The sequence below is a fragment of the Trachemys scripta genome, chromosome 2, assembly GCF_013100865.1.
Source record: "Trachemys scripta elegans isolate TJP31775 chromosome 2, CAS_Tse_1.0, whole genome shotgun sequence".
NCBI lineage: Eukaryota > Metazoa > Chordata > Testudines > Emydidae > Trachemys > Trachemys scripta.
In genome coordinates this window covers 2,212,331-2,235,194 of record NC_048299.1, presented here as the reverse complement: position 1 = coordinate 2,235,194, position 22,864 = coordinate 2,212,331, and the positions used below count along the sequence as shown (strand labels likewise).

The 22,864-nt window shown below is 52.6% G+C and overlaps 1 protein-coding gene across 1 annotated transcript in view; it reads right to left on the bottom strand.

Moving 5' to 3' along the window:
* The window catches only part of CSPG5 (chondroitin sulfate proteoglycan 5), a 35,387-nt gene extending 15,770 nt beyond the window's left edge, over window positions 1-19,617 (bottom strand). The window contains exons 1-2 of the mRNA XM_034759723.1: window positions 19,341-19,617; window positions 16,112-17,777 (exon numbers count right to left, since the gene is read on the bottom strand). Of these exons, the coding sequence (XP_034615614.1) occupies window positions 16,112-17,777; window positions 19,341-19,440 (1,766 nt within the window). The 5' untranslated portion in view covers window positions 19,441-19,617. The remainder of the gene's footprint in view (window positions 1-16,111; window positions 17,778-19,340) is intronic.
* Between the last annotated feature and the right edge of the window lie 3,247 nt (window positions 19,618-22,864).

Sequence of the window (22,864 nt, the reverse complement as noted above, 5' to 3'; positions counted from 1 at the left end):
AGACGACGTGTCTGGCTGGGCTAAGCACAGAGATTACAAGAGGCTGAAGGCTGTGAACACCGAGGAGGGCAAGGGATTCTTCAGGGTGCTCCGCGGGGGCCTCCCCAGGAGGAAATAGGATTACACCAAGAAAAGGGGAACCCAGGCTGAGTAACAGGAAATGGTTCCTAGCGGTGGGGCGGATGCCTGCAAAAGTGTTGCCTAGGGCAGGGGAGACGCCTTTACGTGGCCCCTAAGCCCTGCTCCGAGGTGATGCATGGTGGGGGGAGTCATGTGCGCCCCCCCTCCCCGATTTAACTGCTTGGCTTGTAACATCTGCTGAAGCCACTGCCCTTACTCTGCTCTTACTTATGCCCCCTACACACACACACACACAATCCATAGGTACAGGGTGTCTCTGGACCAGTTTGCTCCAACCCAGGTGCCTAAAGTCAGGTTTATCCTGCCACAGTTCGGTCCCTGAAGGAAAGCTGATCACTGGAGTCAATGAAGGCTCTGGCCGCCAAACCCATGTGCCTGGGACTGGATGAAAATGCCTCACTTGACCAACATCCAAGTCTGAGAACTGTTGCCCAAAGTCTCCTGGGGCGGGAGAATTTCCTTGTGAGTCGCTGATGTGCCGCACCTCCAGACAACTAATAAACACAACGATCAATGCAATAAACCTCAGCGTTCAGCTCGACGGCCTAGCAGCTTTCAAGCCCAATGGATCCCAGACAACATTGCAGGGTCAACCCATACACAGCCGGGGGGCTACAAGCAAGGGATTTGGAAAATGAGGCCACAAGGTACCGGGAGGCTATTCTAGATGGCCTGAGCTGCAAAGGAGAAGGCTCGGGAATGGTACGAGCTGGTACTAGATGGACAGAGGGGGCCGGGGGTAGCAGAGAGGGGCCGTCAATGAAATCAGCTGGAGCAAGTCCTTGGAAGGATGTAGAATCAAGGAGGGCAAGGTGGAGCCGGGCCCTGGAATAAACAGGAGGCCAACGCGGAGGAGTTTAGTGATAATAAATAAAACTGTACCCTCCTCTAGCACCCTGTGAGGATCTCACAGCACCTTACAAACCTGCAGGAACTGAGCTCGCAGCCTCAACCCCCGTGAGATTGTGGCACCCTCACTGCACACAGAGGAAAGGAGGCACAGAGAAGTTGCATGGCTTGCCCCGGGACACACAGCGAGCCTGTGCCAGAGCCTGGCAGAGAACTCAGACAGTCCTACCTCCCCTGGAGAGGGGTGGGGCAGTGCTCTTATGTACGTGCTTGCTGCACACGCCGGGGCCCACCGAGCTGGGAAAGCTGTGAGGAGCGGGGGCAAAAGGGAGGTCTGGGGCAAGAGAGCGAGCACAACCCTGGAGAATGGACTGTAGGGGGCGCTCCTGCACCAGCCAAGAGAGATGCTCTAGGGCTGGGGCTGAGGGGCTCAGAGTGCGGGAGGGGGCTCCAGGCTGGGGCAGGGAGTTGGGGTGCAGGCTTGGGGGTGGGGATGAGGGGTTTGGGGTGCAGGAGGATCCTCCGGGCTGGAAGGGGGATCAGGGCTGGGGCAGGGGGTTGGGGCATGGCAGGAGGTCAGGGGTGCAGGCTCCAGGCGGCGCTTACCTCAAGCAGGTCCTGGAAACAGCAGCATGTCCCCCCTCTGGCTCCTACGCGGAGGCGCGGCCAGACGGCTCTGCACAGAGCCACGGCACGCGTGGAGTGGGGCAAGTCTCTGACCCAGCTAGGACCTTGAAGGCCGGATTAAAAGGTCTGACGGGCCGGACGCAGCCCGTAGTTTGCCCACCCCTGCTCTAGGGGCCCCAGTAGGTCTCTTCCATCTCTAGCTTCTCCCCTCAGATCCAGTGGCCCAGCAGAAGAGATGTAGGTTCAGATAGGGGAGAACTGAGGTGTGAACCTTAATGAGGCGTCGGCCGAGCAGGCAGGAGGATGGGTTGTCTGAGCGTTTCTGATGCTGTACCAGCAGGAGGCTGTACTGGGCTGTCACAAGGGTAGCTTGCTCCATGCTCACCAGCTCTGTGCTCAACGTCTCCAGTGATCTCAAGCCCTGGCTGGCCCAAGCCCTTGGCTGCCTCATAGGTTACCTTTGAGAAAGCCAGTCAGTCGCTAGAGCCGGTCAGGTCTCCTTGGGGCATGGGGAAGGCAGCATCCAGGGACAACACGAACTCTCCCCGTCTAAGGTGCACCCCCCAGAATCCCGGCAGCGATGGGTGGGAATTTCTGCCCTGATTCCTTTGGGCACAAGGCCCCAAACCTATTCTGGACAAAGGAGAAAAGCAGCCCCGCTGACTGGTGAATGAGAAATGTCTAACAGCACAGGAACATCATGCCGCCCAGGGGCTGTGGTGAGGGGCTCAGCCAGGACACCCGACTGCTCGCATGTAAAATTAAAAAGGTCACAAAGGAATTTTTAAACTAAGGGCTGGGAAAAGCCAACAGGTGCCTAGGAGCACACGGTTCAGACACAGACATCCCTTGGGGAGGATCTATTAATGGGGATTCCCTGTATCCTAGTAAAGAGAAGAGGATGGAAGTTGATAAAGTGCAGGTAGCAACTGAAGAGAAACAGTCGACGGAAGAGAGTCCTATTCAATTACATCACAGGAAGGCAGCCCACAAAATATTGACACACTTCATAAGTGCTTGTAGAAGACTAAATACTAAAATGGGCGAACTAGAGTGCCTGGCGTTAAATGAGGTTATTGATATAACAGGCATCACAGAAACTTGGTGGAATGATAATCAATGGGACATGGTAACACCAGGGTACACAATCTATAGGAACTATGGCACTATGTGTTAAAGAAAGAATAGAGTAAAATATAGTAAAAATCTTAACTGAATGAAACTGTACCATAGAATCTCTATGAAAAGAAATTCCATGTTTGAATAATAAGAATATAGCAGTATGGTGATTAGGAAATGCTCAGGGAGGTCAGAGAGGCTACAAAAACAGAAATCTGAATAATAATGGGGGGTTTCAACTGCACCCGTGTTGACTGGGTACATGTCACCTCAGGACAGGATGCAAAGATAAAATTTCTAGACACCATTAATGACTGCTTCTTGGAGCTAGTCCTGGAACCCACAAGGGGAGAGCCAATTTTTGATTTAATCGTAAGTGGTGCATAGGATCTGATCCAAAGGGTGATGATAACTGAACCACTCAGTAACAGTGACCATAATGTAATTAAACGTAACATCCTTATACGTTAAATAATCCTTAATTAAATTTCCCCTTATTTGGGGAAAATACCAAAGAAACCCGCCACAGTAGCATTTAACTTCAACAAGGGGAACTGCATAAAAATGAGGACGCTCGTTAAATGAAAATTAAAAGGAACAGTCACAAGAGTGAAATGCCTGCAAGCTGCATGGAAATGTTTTAAAAACACCATAATAGAGGCTCAAACGAAATGTGTACCAAAATTAAAAAAAAATAGGAGGACCAAAAAAATGCCACCATGGCTAAGCGACAGAGAAAAAGAGGTGACTAGAGACAAAAAGACATCCTTTAAAAATTGGATGTCAAATCCTAGTGAGAAAGAGCACAAACTCTGGCAAGTCAAGTGTAAAAGAACAATTTGGCAGGGCAAAAAAAAAAAAAAATTGAAGAGCAACTAGCAAAAGACACAAAAACTATCGGCCAAAAAAAAAAAAAATTAAGTAGATCAGAAGCAGGAAGCCTGCCAAACGACCTGTGGGGCCCCTGGACACTCAAGGTGCTAAAGGAGCACTCAAGGAAGACAAGGCTGCTGTATAGACACAAAATGAATTCTTTGGATCGGTTTTCACTGCAGAGGATGTGAGGGAGATTTCCTTTTCTGAGCCATTCTATTTAGGTGACAAATCTGAGGACTATCCCAGATTGAGGTGTCAATAGAGGAGATTTTGGAACAAATTGATAAATTAGGTCACCAGGAAGAGATGGTATTCACCCAAGGGTTCTGAAGGAACTCAACTATGAAATTGCAGAACAACTAACCATGGTACGCCCTATTGCTTAAATCAGCTTCTGTATTGGATGACTGGAGGATAGCTAATGTGACGCCGAGTTTTAAAACAAGCTCCAGAGGCGATCCTGGCAATTACAGGCTGATAAGCCTAACTTCAATACCAAACAAATTGGCTGAAACTAGTATCAGACAAATAGATGAACATGATACGTTGAGGAAGAGTCAACATTGTTTTCATAAAGGGAAATCATGCCTCACCAATCTATTGGAATTTTTGGAGGGGGTAAACAAACACGTGGACAAGGGGGATCCAGTGGATATAGTGTACTTGACCTTTAGAAAGCCTTTGACAAGGCCCCTCATCAAAGGCTCTTAAGCAAAGTAAGGAGTCATGGGGAAAGAGGGAAGGTCCTCTCATGAATAAATAACTAGTTAAAAGTTAGGAAACAAAGGGCAGGAATAAATGGTCAGTTATAAATGGAGAGAGGTAAATAGTGGTGTCCCCCAGGGGTCTGTACTGGGACCAGTGCTGTTCAACATACTCTGCAAAGAGTTACAAAGGGATCTCACAAAACTGGGTGATTTGGCAAGAAAATGGCAGATGAAATTCAATGTTGATAAATGCAAAGTAATGCACATTGGAAAATATAATCCCAACTATACATATAAAATGATGGAGTCTAAATTAGCCGTTAGCATTCAACAAAGAGATCTTGGAGTCATTGTGGATAGTTCTCTGAAAACATCTGCTCAGTGTGCTGCGGTAGTCAAAAAAAGCGAACAGAATGTTAGGAACCATTAAGAAAGGGATAGATAATAAGACAGAAAATATAATGCCCCTATATAAATTTATGGTACGCCCACACTTTGAATACTGCATGCAGTTCTGGTCGCCCCATCTCAAAAAAGACCACATTAGAACTGGACAAAGGACAGAGAAGGGCAACAGAAATTATTAAGGGTATGGAACAGCTTCCATGTGAAGAGAGATTAAAAAGACTGGACTGTTCACCGTAAAAAAGGAGACGACTAAGGGGGGATATGACAGAGATCTATACAATCATGAATGTTGCGAAGAAAGTGACTAAGCAAATGTTATTTAACCCTTCGCATAACACCAGAACCAGGGATCACCCAATGAAACTAATAGGCAGCAAGTTTAAAACAAACAAGAGGAAGTATTTCTTCACACAAAGCACAGTCAGCCTGTGGAACTCGATGCCAGGGCATGTTGTGAAGGCCAAAAATAGAACAAGGTTAAAAAAAGAACTAGATAAATTCATGGAGGACAGGTCCATCAATGGCTATTAGTCAAGATGGTCAGAGATGGAACCCCACGCTCTGGGTGCCCCTAAACCTCTGACTGCCAGAAGCCGGGAGTGGGTGACAGAGGAGGGATCCCTCAATAATTGCCCTGTTCTGTTCATTCCCTGTGAAGCATCTGGCACTGTCCACTGTCAGAAGACTAGATGGACCTTTGGTCTGACCCAGGATGGCTGTTCTTATGTTCTTAAGTCCCATTGACTTCAATGGGGCTACTCGTGGACTAAGTCCAAATCCAGTCATCTGCATGTGAACTGGTGGGACTATTGAAATGGATACGTTCATGAACGGGACTCTATGACTAGGTGTCCTGTGAAAACAAATGACTGGACTCAGAGACCCAGGAGATCCCGTCTAGTCCTATGCTCCTAAACAAATTACCACCCCGGCATGCACATACACACCCACTTTTTGATCACAACAGGGAAGGCCCCTGATAATGACGACATACTATAGGATCCTACAGTAATAGTCCTAGGCTCTGCGTGACCCTCCCTGCAAGCTGCAGTGCCTGGAACCAGGCCTGTAGGATCCGAGAGCAGCGTTCTAGAGGAGAGAAGCAGCTCCGGTACATGACCCTCCAGGTCGGTTCCGCTATGGGTCTGCAGCCGCTCTCCATCCCCTATGGAGTCTGGCCTTGGTCACTCTGTTTCTCCCCTTTGCTCTCACCTGGAACTGGAACCAGTTTGGCTCCTCTGCGTAGGCGAAACAAACCCCTCTGCACGGGCCCCGGGGCTCATCTTCCGCTTGAGCCCGTGGGGCAGGCTACGAGATCAAGTGTGTTCTATTATCGGCCTCAACGCTGTGTTTCACGAGGTGCAGCTTTTCTGTGAATTACGGCACTGATGCTCGGAACCGTGATGGCAATTATATAAGTAAACAGCCAGGTTTGGGAACACAATGCAGTGGCTTTGGAGTTTGAGGTAGCAGGAGTTGCTTCTACCTGCAGTTATAACATGACACTAACCTGGGCTGAAAAAATGAGTTGCCCAGCCAGGGTTGCCACAGATAGGGCTGGGCTATGCTGCGGGCACAGCCTGTGGCTGGAGCCCAGGCAACATCCTCCCGCATTACGTGTCTCCCCACACACGTCAAACATCTCCCTGGGGCTGTTGGGAGATCAGCTCTGCTGTGCCCCCTGCTTGTACGCCCCAGGTCACACTGCGGCAAACCTCCTCCCGCTCAGCCGCACGGGGACCAATCAGACTCGCCTCTGATCTAATGGGGGGGGGGCAGGGGAAGCTTTCCCTGGAAGGGACGCCCCTGCCACTCCCCAGGCACATCTGTCCAGGTCCTAATCTGGCTACACATCAGTGTAGCATCCGAGACCCTCACACTCGTTAGTGGATTTTCACCTCGCTGCCCCCCGGGAGGGAGGGGAGCATCATCCCCACTTCACAGGGAGCTGAGGCCCAGGGCGGAGGAAGTGACACAGGGAGTCTCTGGCTGAATCAGGAATCGAACCCTGGCTCCTGAGGCCCCGTCTGGCATCCAATCCACTAGGCCGTCTTTCCGCCTCGGAGAGTGCTGTGCTGGATGAGGGCATGCCCGACCTCTGCCCGAGGCCCACCCCTGATAAATCACAACCCCTGCCAGCCGGGGTCCAGGCCGCCGGCCCCGCTCAACCCACTGCCAGTCTGGGGTTCCATGCACTGGCCCCTGCCAGCCGGGGTCCAGGCCGCCGGCCCCGCTCAGCCCACTGCCAGTCTGGGGTTCCGTCCACTGGCCCCTGCCAGCCGGGGTCCAGGCCGCCGGCCCTGCTCAGCCCACTGCCAGCCGGGGTCCCTGCCGCCGGCCCCGCTCAGCCCACTGCCAGTCTGGGGTTCCGTCCACTGGCCCCTGCCAGCCGGGGTCCAGGCCGCCTGCCCCACTCAGCCCACTGCCAGCCGGGGTCCCTGCCGCCGGCCCCACTCAACCCGCTGCCAGTCTGGGGTTCCGTCCGCCAGCCCCTGTAAATGTAAAATGTATTCCTGGCACGCAAAACCTTAAATTACAGTAAATAAATGAAGACTTGGCACCCCACTTCTCAAAGGCTGCCGACCCCTGCCTTACACACATGGCCTCCCCCTGTGCACACGGGATACATGGCGTATATTACATGCATGGCCTCCTCCTGTGCACACAGGGAATATGGCAGTGGCCCATCAACGGCCAGCCCTGGCTTTCCTGCAGCACAATCTGCCAGTGCCGATTAGAGACACGGGAGCATCGCAGTGCGCGTCTCAGCAGAGCGGCACTGACCTAATTCCTGCCCCGCTAAGCCCAGGCAGCGCTGTGGGGGCAGGAGGGATGGGGAAATCCTTCCCCCTCGCCATCCTCGCCCTGCCGGTGCTCAGGACCTGGCCTGCCCTCTCGATTACTAAGGGCACCCAGGCAGCAATAGGACCGGCTGCCCCAGCTACAGGGGGCTGGGCCAGGATCCATGCTCCTGGGGGGCTGCTGTGGGAGCGGCAAAGGGAGCAGAGGAGCTCTGGGGCTTAGCACTCGCCAGCTCCTTCCCGGCGTCCAGCTCAGTCCCCAAGCGAGCGTCGTCCCTGGGGCCTGAGCGGGGAGCAGGAGAGGGGCGGAAAAGGCCAGTCGCCAGCAGGCATCTCCTTCCATTGCTGCTCCTTCCGGCTGATGCGGCCTGACGGGGGAGAGGGGCCTTCTGCCCCATCCCCCTGCCATACACTGCAGCTCCCCAGAGGGATGGGACTGCAGAGGCCATGGAGAAGCAAAGATAGGGTGGGGGACGGGGAGAAGGAGCCCCCTGGAGCCGGCTAGCAGAACTGGGTGGATATCAGCGGCCGTGGGGTGGGGGAAGAGGGAGTCGTGTGGTTACACTGGTCTACAATTTTTGAGAAGTCGTCTGCTTCAGAGATAAAATGTGCTATTTATTATGTATTTTGATGTGCTGAATTCAAATATGACAATTAAAACAACTGATTGGCTACTTTTCAGAGTAGAAGCCGTGTTAGTCTGTATCCGCAAAAAGAACAGGAGTACTTGTGGCACCTTAGAGTAACAAATTTATTAGAGCATAAGCTTTCGTGGACTACAGCCCACTTCTTCATATGCATCTTGATATGCATCCGAAAAAGTGGGCTGTAGTCCACGAAAGCTTATGCTCTAATAAATTTGTTAGTCTCTAAGGTGCCACAAATACTCCTGTTCTTGATTGGCTACTGTTTCTAAGATATTTAAATTTTTACATTTTATGTCTATGTATATTGTGTAGATAGTAGAGTTTTAATCATAAATTGTAAACCTAGGTCTTTTCATGTGTTTATGGTTGCTTTACATGATAATATTTCACCTGTCCTGTTTATGTAACACTTTAAAAATCAGCAAAAGGGTTATATAAATAAAATTTATTATGAAACAAAAGGCAAAAAACTATTCTGTACATAGTTGAGTCCTATTCAGTGTCTACTCGGCGCTTCTTGGCTTGTCTCTTGTATTCATTAAATGGAGCATCTTTTGTCACTGTCCAGCAATAGTCTGCAAGCATTGATGGGCTCCATTTGCCCTGATAGTGTTTCTCCATTGTTGCAATGTCCTGGTGAAATCGCTCGCCGTGCTTGTCGCTCACTGCTCCGCAGTTCGGTGGAAAAAAATCTAGATGAGAGTGCAAAAAATGTATCTTTAATGACATCTTGCAACCAAGGCTTTTGTATGCCTTGAGGAGGTTTTCCACCAACAACCTGTAGTTGTCTGCCTTGTTGTTTCTGAGAAAATTTATTGCCACTAACTGGAAGGCTTTCCATGCCATCTTTTCCTTGCCACACAGTGCATGGTCAAATGCATCATCTCAAAGAAGTTCACGAATCTGAGGACCAACAAAGACACCTTCCTTTATCTTAGCTTCACTTAACCTTGGAAATTTTCCATGGAGGTACTTGAAAGCTGCTTGTGTTTTGTCAATGGCCTTGACAAAGTTCTTCATCAGACACAGCTTGATGTATAAGGATGGTAACAAGATCTTCCTTGATTCAACAAGTGGTGGATGCTGAACACTTTTCCTCCCAGGCTCCAATGACTGTCGGAGTGGCCAATCTTTCTTGATGTAGTGGGAATCTCTTGCACGACTATCCCATTCGCAGAGAAAACAGCAGTACTTTGTGTATCCAGTCTGCAGACCAAGCAAGAGAGCAACAACCTTCAAATCGCCACAAAGCTGCCACTGATGTTGGTCATAGTTTACGCACCTCAAAAGTTGTTTCCTGTTGTCATAGGTTTCCTTCATATGGACTGCATGACCAACTGGAATTGATGGCAAAACATTGTCATTATGCAGTAAAACAGCTTTAAGACTCATCTTCGATGAATCAATGAACAGTCTCCACTCATCTGGATCGTGAACGATGTTGAGGGCTGCCATCACACCATCGATGATGTTGCAGGCTACAAGATCACCTTCCATGAAGAAGAATGGGACAAGATCCTTTTGACGGTCACGGAACATGGAAACCCTAACATCACCTGCCAGGAGATTCCACTGCTGTAGTCTGGAGCCCAACAACTCTGCCTTACTCTTGGGTAGTTCCAAATCCCTGACAAGGTCATTCAGTTCACCTTGTGTTATGAGGTGTGGTTCAGAGGAGGAGGATGGGAGAAAATGTGGGTCCTGTGACATTGATGGTTCAGGACCAGAAGTTTCATCCTCATCCTCATCCACTTCCTCGTCTGACTCCAGTGAGAATGATTCTGGTGCATCAGGAACCGGCAGTCCTTCTCCGTGGGGTACTGGGCGTATAGCTGATGGAATGTTTGGATAATGCACAGTTTTTCTTCTTTGACACACCTTTCCCAACTGGAGGCACCATGCAGAAGTAACAATTGCTGGTATGATCTGTTGGCTCTCTCCAAATCATTGGCGCAGCAAAAGGCACAGATTTCCTTTTCCTGTTCAACCACTGGCGAAGATTTGTTGCACAAGTGTTGCAGCATATGTGTGGGGCCCACCTCTTGTCCTGATCTCCAATTTTGCAGCCAAAATAAAGGTGATAGGCTTTCTTAACCATAGTGGTTATACTGCGCTTTTGTGATGCAAAGGTCACTTCACCACAAACATAGCAGAAGTTATCTGCACTGTTCACACAAGTACGAGGCATCTCTGCTCACTTTGGCTAAACAGAAATGTGTCCCATTGCAAAATCAAACACTGACAAATAAGAGAGCACGACACTGTATGATTTCTAGAGCTGATATAGGGCAATTTGTTCAGCAGAGTGATGTAAGCTTTGTTATGATTGCATCACCCATGACTTCTAGGAATAACATGATGCAATTCATATCATGTATGACGCAATACCAGCTTCAGATTGCATCATTCATTGTTTTGCCTAAAAAGCAAGTACTGACCCAAACCCAGTCATAGATTTATTCATAGATCCAGTCAAAGATGTATTTTAGTCATTTCTGGTTTAAATTGAGATCCCTTCCCTTTATAACTCACTTATCCTCCGCCATTCCCAAGTCAAGGGTCGTATATACTGACCCAATAGCATATCTTGAAAACTAGAGCCAATCAACAATTTTAAGCATCATTTTCATTCTCAGTGACCCAGAATTAGTAAAGTTTGACTACATTTATTTCAGAAGCATTTTGGTTGTAGAGCAGTGTTATCAGATGCGAGGGGACCCAGAGCAGTCACACACCCTGCTCCGAGAGGCCAGGAGCGGTCTACAGGTAGCGTGCCACCACGAACAGCCCCGCTGCCTCCAGCACCTTCGCTCGCTGACCAGCCCCACCAAGCCATAGGCTGGCAGAGCTCCAGCGGCTCACCTGGAGAGATTCCTGCCCGCACCAATCACGGTCAGTGACTCCGGAACGCCAGGAGCCAAGCAGGGAAGGGAAAGGAAATTCCCCCCAGCCAGGTGCCGCAGAACATCAGCAACGGGCGCGCCAGGAAAACACTGATTGTTATACTGCTACTGACTGCAGATAATAGCCGATCCCCTTCAAATCAGACCTTGAAAGAGGCGCTGAGATGGGGGAAGGGGGAGAAAGGAAAGGCAGAGGGCAAGAGACAGAAAGGGAGGGGAAAGTGATAGAGATAGAGGGAGTTAAATGAGTGCTGTTAAGGATTATTATTGACAGCTTTTGCCCTAGATCTCTGGTGCTCAGATCACACAGTGATTGGTGCTAATACAAAAACGACCAATAGAGAGGGAGGGGCTGGACAGACGGATGGACAGACAGACCGATAGGGTTTACATGGCACAATACAAATTCCTCCTGGGTATTCCTGAAGCCCGGACAGACAGCCAATTTCCCCTGCGCTCAAGCACATCCTCTAAGCACCTGCTGCTACCCCATGGTAGCTGCTGTAACTAACCCGCTTCTGAAGGAAGAAATCGGCCTGGCCGTAAGCAAAATGCCCAAAGGGATAGAGAGCAGGCGGCAGCGGGCTGTGATACTGTTCATGAGGTCGGGATGTGGCTCCGCCCCTCATGGGTCCTGGGTCACCCCAACCTTGTGGCTTGGAGACTTTATCACCCCCACCACCACTCAAAGACTCCTCCATATTTTCTCCCAGGATTATGACTACAGATGATCTGCTACATCTAGAGTCACCAGGGGCCAGCGTGCTCCAACCCAGCATGGCAGTGCAGAGAGCCCAATGCAAACACCATGTGAACACAGGCTCCCCATTCCTGGAGGAGAGAGAGAGGGGCTCAGGGTAGTCCAATAGGGGATTTCTCTGGGGTGCCCCCCATTGGACGTCTCATGAGGACTCAGAACTAAGCAATAAACACCCTTGTTGGGCAGAGGCAGCCAGGGGACCTCTGTCTCGCCCACCGGCCAGATCACATGCAGTTCCTGTCCTAGGGAGTTTAGACCCAGCAGGATCTGACCCGCCCCGCTCAGCCTCTCTGCAGGACAGGTGGGAAGTGAGAGTTTCCCAGGTAAGCAGGTCCCACACAGTCCCCAGGGCTCAGGGAGGATCTAGGTCCAGAGTTTGGGCCCAGCCCCATCTCGGAGTTTAGAGACAGAAGCCAGCCTTGCAGATGGAGCCATGACTGAGCTGGTGGCCGGCACACAACCAGAGCCTGGGTGCTGTGTGCTGGGGGGGGGGGGGGGGGGGGGGGGAGACTCACTTCAGCAGGAGGGCAGCTGAATTGTACTTTGGGTCCGCTGTCCAGGTGGCTCACAAGGGCAGTCCTGGGGTAGACAGGTTCAATCCTATTCATACAACTAGGAGTCAATAAGGGGCGACAGGAATCAAAGAGAAATAAGAATCATCTCACACTCCTCTACAGGGGAGCGGGAGAAGCCCCATCACCCGAGTCCTTTCAGACAGGACAGGACACAACATGGGAGAAGAGACTGGTGGGAATGGTCCTGTATCGGCTCCAGGGAGCTGGGCTGGATGGTCTATTAATTGGATTTTCCCACCAGCTATAACTGTACCATCCACTCTGCAACCTGGGCACAGCACGCCGCAGCGCATCGCCTCAGCGGCACGGGCTCCTGCGAGCACATCACACCTAGGCTAGGCTAGGCAAGTGGGGCAGGGGGGCGGGTTTGGGGAAACATTGGTCCACCTTCTATGGGGAGAGGGGGCTGCATAGCTTGGAGGCCTCCCCAATCTCCTGGGGGACAGGCTGGCTAGAGTAGTCAGGAGAGGCTTAAACTAATAACAAAAGGGGAGGGGAAGAAGAGGGAAGATCTGGGCACTCAGCACAAAATCGAGATGTTGAGAACAAAATGAATCAAGGAGCAAAAGGAGAGGAAATTCCTGAATTGCCTATACACCAATGCTAGGAGCCCGCTTAACAGACACACGGAACTGGAATTGCTCATTTATGAGCATGAATTCGATCCAGTTGGTATCACTGAAACCTGGTGGGATGAGTCACATGACGGGAATGTTAAAATCAATGGTTAGACCCAATTTTGGAAGGATTGAGTGGGCAAAAGGGGAGGCGGAGTGGCACTCTGTGTGAAAAATGGCATTACCTGTTTCCAAGTCGCTGACAATGAGGAAGAAAATGATCTTGAATATTTATGGATCTACATCCTAACAACTCACGCTCAAGGTGGGGTATTAGTGTCCGCTACAGACCATCAAATCCCAGCGGGGAACAGGATGACCAGATCTGTAAACACCTGTCTATAATGTCTAAAAAGCTGCGCGATCAAGGGGGACTTCAATTTGAGGGCAATAGGCTGTTTTGAGTGCAAAACATCCTTGGAATGTCTTAATAATATAGATGACAATTCCCTAACTCAAAAAGTGTTGTGTCCAACACAGGGCAATTCGATATTAGACCTCATCTTGACAGATAAAGAGGAACAGATCACAGAACTAAAAATTCATGGTGGCTTACGTACAAGTGATCACAACTTGATCACATTTATAATGCGCAAACAGAATAAAGTCCAAACCAGTAACATATACACATGTGGGGCTTCAAAAGAGCCAATGTCACAACGCCGAAAACAATCATGAGCTGAGAGGAAGAATGTGATCAGCAAAATGTGAACGATAATTGGGAATGGTTCAAGAACACTTTACTAGATGCTCAAAAAAACACAAGCCCACAACAGAGGACGAAGGCTGTACTGGCTAAAAGGCCGAGCTGACATATAGGAAAAGTGGAGGCAGTTTTTAAATCAAGACTGGATGGTTTTCTAAAGATCTGCTCTAGGAATTATTCGGGGGGAGTTCGCTGGACGGTAGCATACAGGAGGTCAGACTCGGTGATCACAGTGGTCCCTTTTGGCCTTGGAATGTATGAATCTATGAACCCGTCCTTCACACACCACGCTGGCTCCCCACACAACCTCCCAGCCTAGATCAAGGTCCCAATCCTTATCTTCTAAGAGCTCCCTGGCCTGGGCCCAGCATATCTAAAAGAGCCTAAAGCGCTGGGATTTTGGGCCATGCTCGACAGCTCTGCTCCTCAGGCACCAAACAGGTACAGATCATCTGTGTGAGAGACAGAGCTCGCGCCAGGGCTGGGCCGAGCATGTGGACCAACTAAGGGCCACCACAAACCTCTCCCCAGCGAGGCAGGCAACCAGTCGCCCTGCTCTGACCAGTCCTTCTCTATATAAACACAGAGCAGTGTGAACACCACCCTGCCAAAACACTTCACAGCACACACAATTCTCTGCTGCGGGAGAGGATGAGAGAGAGCAAACCACACAGGACAGAAGTTGGTCATGTCGCTGACTGCGCCACCGGAAAGAGCTCAGAGGCCACAGTGCTGAATGCGGAATAAGGAAGAGATGAGAAGACACCTGTGACTTCCCTCAAGGGAAGCCCCTATCTGACACCACCAGTGAGCTGGGACAGCAGCCCTGCTAACTCATGACTCCGCCCACCCGTGGACCCCCCCCCCCCCCCCTCCATGCAATAGAAATGTAACACAAGAGCACTTCCACTGGGCTGTTCTATCATCTAACCTCCCGTCCCGCTGGGAGCAGAACCATGCTAGCTGCTGTCCTGGGAGGGACCTGTAATGGCAGCCCCCAGCGCATTCATCACCCTGCACGAGGCAGTACGCAGCGCTTCATTGCATTACACACATGAGACGGGAGGCACGGTGCAGGGAGAATGAATCAAATGCAAAAACTCTCTGGAAATTAAATAACCTCTCATGTCTACAAAACTGCCTAGCGTCATCTGCAACTTTGTTCCTGCAGGTATCGTCCTCCCCCCTCCCCACACGGACCACTGCACCTCAGAGGCCATCCACACCCCTGCCCTCCCCTCCTCTCACTGCAGTGATTGCATCTCCCTTCTCTTTGCCCCCCTCTACCCCAATCTCCACACTCCAGCGTCCAAGGGTCAAAACTTCCATCACAATGGGAACATATCAATATATGCAGGCAGTGGGGTTCAGATCTCACAATGGAGTTACTCCAGATTTACACGCGAGTGCCTGAGGGGAAGGATGGCTCAGTGATTAGGACCCTTGTCTAGGACTTGAGAAACTGGCGTTCCATTCCCTGCTCTGACACAGATTTCCAGTGTCTCCTTGGACAAGTCACTTAACCACTCTGTGTCTCAGTTTCCCATCTGTACCATGGGGGTAACAGCACTGCCCTACCTCGCAGGGGGGTTGTGAGACTGGGAGATGTTCAGGTAGGCTGGTAATGGCTACCTTAGGTAGGGAGCAGAAGCAGACTCAAGCATGCTCAGATAACAGCAGCAATTAAAACCTTTCATATATTTTCTCCCATCAAATGCCACCTGCCTCTCTATGCCATGGTCCCTACGTTCCTCAGAGAGAATATTAACTGGAGGGAGCTATGCTGGTCCCAAGCAGGCCTCATTTTTGCTGGGGCCTCTTCCCTCTCTCAACTTTTGATCAACCGGCTCAAGCCACCCAACGCGATCTACCTCTCTGAGAACGCAGGAGGGTGACGGCAATCGACGGGCGCTTGCTTCAGGGGGAAACACTCGCTATAATTTAATAAACCGGAGCTTTGAATACTTAAGTTATAGGAGGGCAAATACTGCCCATGCAGCCTCCCAGTTTGGCCCAGCATGTCTTGAACTATGTCCCGTATTTTGGTCCAAAATCTAGAGAATTGGAGACGCTAATCTCTTCTCCTCTGCACACTGGAACAGCCTCCTCCTGCCTCCCTTCAAATCTCAGCTGAAAACGCTTCCATTCTCCCCTGAGCTTGGCCTGTTAAACCCCACCCCCCTCCCTGATCATAACCTGACTACACGACCTGCCGCTGCACCGCCTGGTTCTGGGAGCTATTCGGGGGACGCGGTTTGCATGGGAGACCCTCCCCAGGGAATACAGTTGCATGGCAAGTTTCGGACCTCCCGCCACACTAGTCCCTTTCAGGACTGGCCCAGACACCTCCTCGCAGCCCAGGGGTGGGTGCTTACCTGCAGAAAGCGCCCAGGCCCTCCACGAGGTAGCACTGGCCCCCGTTGTGGCAGTAGCTGGGGAAGATGTCACACACGGACTTGCAGGAGTTGTTATGCCTGACGTAGCCACTCCTGCACTCGGTCCCGTTTTCGCCCCCGGGTCCTGCCGCCACGGCCGTCTGGCTCAGGTCCTGGCTGGTCTCCGCCGGGCGAGGTCTGGAGGTGGCGCCACCCCCAGAGACGATGAAGGTCTGCAGCGGGGGGATGACATAGCGGCGGCTGGTGGGCTCGGCCTCCTGCACCGTGGTCTGGATCTTGGGCGTGACCGGGATAGGGAGCTTGGAGTTGTTCTCATCCTCCAGGTCCGTGGCCAGCCCACCACCCCCGTCCTCCTCCTCTTCCTCCTCGTCCAGCTCGTCATCTTCACCATCCTCATCCCCGTCCGTGTAGAAGGAGGTGGTGGGGTAGAAGTCTGACTCGTCGAAGGGTGTGAAGTCATCGTAGAGCTCATGAATGGCCCAGGACGTCGTCTTGTCATCCAGTTTCCTCTTGGGGGCATCTGCTCCCCCGGGGCCCCTGGCAGGGAAACCCTCCAGGCCCCCACCCCTGCCTTGGCTCTCCCCACCAAAGAGGTCGTAGTAGTCGATGTCAATGATCTCAGAGACCGACTGAGCTGAGGGAGGCTCGGGGGTCTTGAGAGCGTCGACAGGGGGCATGACGGCCAACTGGGGCCCCGGGGACACTTCGGTATTGAGCCAGGTTAGATCGGTGTAGCCTAGAGCCCCCTGGGCCGGGGAGCTGCTGGACGACGCCAGCCACAGCTCCAGGGGCTCCTCCTTCTGGGCAGAGTCCTGTGCCAGCCCTGTGATGCTCTGCGTCTGGGTGCCCAGCTCAGGGGCATGGCCATCCGGGGTGGGGGGCTGCAGCACCACTTCCCTGAAGGCCTCCAGCAGCAGGTCCCTCTCGGCTGAGTCAGAGCTGAGGCCCGGTCCTGCCGACGAGCTGGCTGTGCCCGCCATCTCTGTGGGGACCCGGTAGGTGGGCGGGGTGACCGTGAGTGCCACGAAAGCTCCCGGGTTCCACACGCCGCCCGGAGAGGCTCTGGCAGGCTGGTCTCCGCTCCCGGCCTCCTCCTGGCTCTCGGGGACAGGGGCCGTGCTCTCCGGCGCTCCCTTTGTGTCACTTAATGCCAAAACAATGGCCTCTCCATTCACAGGCCAAGCCACACTAGTCACGGCTGACGAGGCTTCCATGGCCCCCTCATTGTCCTTAGCCAACAAAGGCTTCGGGGGCCAGGCACTCTGGCTGTCAACCCCCCCGGGGCATCCCAAACAGAGCGACGATTCATTGTTCTCCTCGCTAATCCCGCCGGGATAATACCGTACAGAGATCCCTGCTCCAGGAAGGCCGCTGACTTGGTCCGCGGAAGCTGCAGCAGCCGTGCCTACGCCTTCTGCTGCCAGCCCTGGGAGATCAGCAGGTGTCTTTCTCCCGAATTCCTTCACTCCGGCTGCCTCCGAGGGCGCCATTGTGTAGCTATTTTCCCCTGCCCCAGTGACATTTCTCAGGAGCTCTCCGCTCTTGGGGTCCTGTTCCCTTCCACTGTCCGGGGGTGACGGGGGGCCCTCCCAGCCAGCCCCCGGCGCATCCGTGGTGTTCTGGCGCCCTGGGTGCCTTTTGGACGCTAGAGGGTAAATTACACAGGAAAGAAAAAGCATCAGGCAGTGCTTTAAAGCCGGGTCTGCAAATCACAAGGAGGAACATGCCGCTGTATGTGTGTGTGTTTGTGCTCTGCATGTACATCGCAAATAAAACCAGCACCTCTGCATGCCCAAAGGGCACCCTCCGCCCACCAGCCACCCGGGCAAACGTTCATGGCATCATTTTGAAACAAATCATTGTTTTCATAACAACAGACACCCCGGTAAAAATAGTGTCTGCATTTGCTAAATTAAGCCCTCGTCTGTGCTCAATCTCTCTCCTACACTCACTCTCCCACTCACACACGCTCTCTCTCTCTTTGATTCATGGTTCCCCCCACACATTTCAAGCGTAGTAAAGCAGCATCCGCTGCAGGAAATAAAATGGGAAAGTTTGTTCCCAATTCCATCCCCTCCCCACTCTGGCTTCATTTTTCCATTCCTGCCTGGGCGTTCCCCCCAGTCTAACCCCAAATCCCTGCCCATCTCCCTATAACCCTGCTGAAGTGGAGATCCCCTCTCTGCACAGGCAGCCAATAGGAACTGGGGGAGTGGGTGTATGTTGGTGGGGTTACCCCGGCATGTGAACCTTTGCAGGACTGGTGAAAGCAGACAGCAGTCTAATCTCTGCTCCCCTGGCTGTTATCTATTCTGTGGTCAGCATAGGGACCATTCACGCCTTTCATGCAGCTACTACTGAAAAATACACAATTATAACGGTGTTCCTCACTCCGTTTTCACTGGGGGGAGGGGACAGAAGGGACTTTCTTCTTATTTCCCAAGGCTGAAGGCCCCTGCAACCGAATGGCACTGGGTCTCGGAGACGTGAGCTGTATCACAGATTCTAAAGCCAGAAGGGACCATTGTGATCATCTAGCCCCCCGCAACACAGCGCCGGCCACAGAACTTCCCCCAAATCATTCCTAGAGCCCGTCTTCTAGGAAAAAACATCCCGCCCTGGGTGATGGAGGCTCCACCACGACCCAGGGGAAATGGCTCCGCTGGGATGGGGCTCTGACTGGGTGTCTTGCTGCGCTTAACAAGAAAAAATATATCCTTCCAAAATAAACCAGGACCCTGATTCTTTTTGGGGGGTGGAGGAGAAGGTAAGAGGGGCTTCAGGACATAAATGCGTCCCAGTACAGACCCCATTTCCCTCTACTGCACCCCCCCATCCTACAGGTCACACATGCAACATGGCCGAGAGGAGGGACCCCCACCTTCTTCCCCCCACACACATGCCCCATGGCCGATAAGGGGGACCCCCACATTCTTCCCACACACACACACACAATATGGCCGAAGGAGGAGGGACCCCCCCATCATGGCCAGGGAGGAAGGGGGATGATCCCCCACATTCTCCCCCCTTTTTACCGTTCAAAATATCGATGTTTGCAATCTCGTCTCCAATTCTGGGGGCTCCCCCCCCCGCCCCAGTTCGGCGTGGCTGTGCGGCATCCCTGCACGGAGCGAGGCTGAGGACGGGGAAGGCAGGGGGGGATCCCCGCGAAATGAAACGCACCCCCAGACCCCCCGCGGGTACCTACCGGGAGCAGCCCCCGGGCCGGCGGCGAGGACCAGGGCGAGGGTCAGCAGCAGGGCAGGTCTCCGGCAGGGACCCCCGGCGGCACCGGCAGCGCTGCCCATCGTGGCATTGGCGAAATCCCCCCCCCCCGCCGCCGCTTCTCCTCCGCCCACCCCGACGGCGCCGCGCTCAGCCCCCGACGCGCAGCAGCCGCATGGCCCGGCCGGCGCTGGGTGGGGGGCGGCCGGTCCGGTCCGGCGGGCTCCCCGCCTTGCCCTGCTCCAGCGCCCGCCCGCACTGGCGGAGCCCGGCCCGATGCACCGCCCTGGGCTCCCGGCGCCCGCACGTAAATGCTGACGCCGGCTGGGCGGCTGCTGCCCGGGGAGGGGGAGAGAGGCGGGGGGGTGCGGCCAGCGCGGCCCCTGCCTCCCCCTTCCCCGCCCTGATCAATGCGGGCCCCAGCCCCGCTCCCCGGGCGCTGTCTGTCCGCACCGCCTGCGAGGGGGCAGCTCTGCCCAGAGACCCCCCGCCGGGCACCGGAGCGGAGAGCGGCAGGCACAGGGCGATGCCCAGCCTCCCCGAGCGGGCACCGGGCTAGCCCTGCCTGCGGGCGGATCGGAGAGAACAAGGCGGGGGCCCAAGCCCCGGGAGACAGAGCTGGGGGTGGGGGTGCTGGTGGAAGGGGTTTCCATCGTACACAGCGGTCACCGTTTGGTTCAATGGCTCTCAGCACCCCCCCCCCCCCCACTATAGACATTGTTCCAGCGCCCCTGCACCGGGATTAGATGGATGGATGGATGCAGGGGTGTATGGGGGAGAGAGAGAGATAGAGGGGGTGGATGGGGATAGATAGAGGGGGTGGATGGGGACAGATAGAGGGGGTGGATGGGGATAGATAGAGAGGGTGTATGGAGATAGATAGAGGGGGTGTATGGGGATAGACAGACAGATAGAGGGGGTGTATGGAGACAGATAGAGGGGGTGGATGGAGATAGATAGAGGGGGTGGATGGGGATAGATAGATAGAGGGGGTGTATGGAGACAGATAGAGGGGGTGTATGGAGATAGATAGATAGAGGGGGTGGATGGGGATAGATAGAGGGGGTGGATGGAGATAGATAGATAGAGGGGGTGTATGGAGACAGATAGAGGGGGTGTATGGGGCTAGATAGATAGAGGGGGTGTATGGGGATAGACAGATAGATAGATAGAGGGGGTGTATGGGGATAGATAGATAGATAGATAGATAGATAGTCTCACAAAAATATGCTGTCACTCCACTGCAGGTTTATGGGCTTGGTGCAGGAATCACTGGTGAAATTCTGAGACCTGTGTGGTGCAGGAGATCAGACTAGATTATCCTAATGATCCCTTCTGACCTTAAAATCCCTGACTCTGCACACCTCTGACAGAGATACAGAGACATCTACCACATGTGCACGTATGGAGAGAACAGACGGATGAGACCTGTAGAGACACAAAGCAGTAATATCAAGAGAAGGCTATAAGACGGAGGTGTCTGAGCAGTGAGACTAATGAGATAGACATATGCAGCTTCATAGCACGTCCCATATACAGAGCTGTACACACACACGTACACACAGAGGCACCACATATCAATGTATAAGCGCAGCTCATGCATTCAGACGAGTGAAACGTCAAGACACACAAAGCATTAATGTGCGCAGTGCGAAATCTAGGTAAGCTATCATATGGGGAATAGTACACAGGAGCAACCTGCATGTGTACAATGAGACAGAGCCATCCCATCTCCCCACACCAAGTCAGCTACATGCACCAGAATGAGCTACGAAGCAGCATGACACACGAGTGCACAATCCACACGAGAACCCATGTGGGATGAGAGAAAGGTTTTATCGATGGACATCTTAGCCAGAAGACTCGAGTGAGGGATGTGGATCATGCCAAACGAGCGCTGATAAAACCTTCCAACCCCTCCTTGCCCCATGCAGTCTGCATATTAGATCTGGTCAGAAAATAGAATTCCCATCCCACAGGAAATTCTAAAATTTCAAATTTGATTTTTCCCCAGTCCAAATTGGGGGGGAGAGTCAAAATTTCCCACAGATTGGAAGTTCCAGAAAATGTCTATTCAAAACTATTGAAAAGCTTAATTTCAATAAGATTAAAACATTTCCATTCAATAGCATTGAAGCATTATTATAACATATGTTAAAATTATGTATCAGGCAGGACCGGCTCCAGGGTTTTTGCCGCCCCAAGCGGCGGAAAAAACAAACAAACAAAAAAGCCGCGATCGCAATTGTGATTGGCAGCACTCCGGCGGCAGCTCCACCGCGCCACTTTCTTCTTTGGCGGGAATTCGGCGGCAGGTGCTTCCCTCCGAGAGGGACTGGCCTCCGAATTGCCGGTGAAGAGCCCGATGTGCCGCCCCTTCCCCTTGGCCGCCCCAAGCACCTGCTTGCTGGGCTGGTGCCTGGAGCCGGCCCTGGTATCAGGGCTCAACACAAAAGGGAAGATCTCAGTGCTACTCCATTATGACTCTACAGCCTGCATTATAACTTCTTAGTCCGGGCAGGTTACAAAACATCAGGCTGCCAATCTGTCATAGGCAACATTCAGGCCTCAACCTATCAGACAGATGTTGTTTGGAGGAGGAAATTCCATATGGAAGGGCGAGAAAGGGCAAGCTGTGTTGATCAGAAATGGTGCCTGTTTGATAGAAATAGTCCTGGTGGCAGGATTAGTGAGCAGCAGGCAGGTGACACCATGCAAGCAAGACTGGATTAATTCATAGACACAATTGGCCCATGCCTAGCACCAGGTCTTGGAGTCATGTGATGATGTGAGAATCTTGGTTTTCTTAAAAAAAAACAAAGTTTTTAGTCCTCATGGTTGTGGAGAAAAGCTTGGAAACGTGACCTGAAGTCAACCAATGCCATGGTGTCTGCCTGAGCCTGCAGACAGCCTGAAACAATAGGGTGAACTTCCCTCTACATCTCAGTGGAGTGTTAACACCCAGCCCCACTGCTCTGGAGGGCCCAGCCAACACCACCCCAGCAGAGGACTGTTTGTGTGGGTCAGGAGATGAGTGTAGTGGTCCCAACTCACTCCCTCCCAAATAGACACACCCCATCCACTGGAGTAACTCTTGGGGGCTCCCCTGCTGCCAACCCTGCCTTTTCAGAGTTGGGGGAACCCTTGCTGCTGTGCCTGCAGGAGGGGGCCATGCCACTGCCCCCATCCCTTTAGGAGGGAGAAACCCCACCACCACAACGCCAATCAGCGAGCAGGGCCATGCACCACAGGGTCCCACCGCAGTGTGCACAGGTGCCTGGGTTGCCTTGGTCTGGCTTTGAGTGCAAGTCACCTCACGTGAGAGAAGGGCACAGGCCATAACTAGCAGGAAGCAGGCGTTGATAGACAGAGAGCGCATTGGGGACAGAGCCTCATCCAGTGCACATCAGGATACTCCACTGAGTTCAATGGAGCTGGGTTGATTTGATACCAGCTGGAGGCCTGACCTCCGGGAGGGATAGATATAGGGTGTGTGTGTGGGGGGGG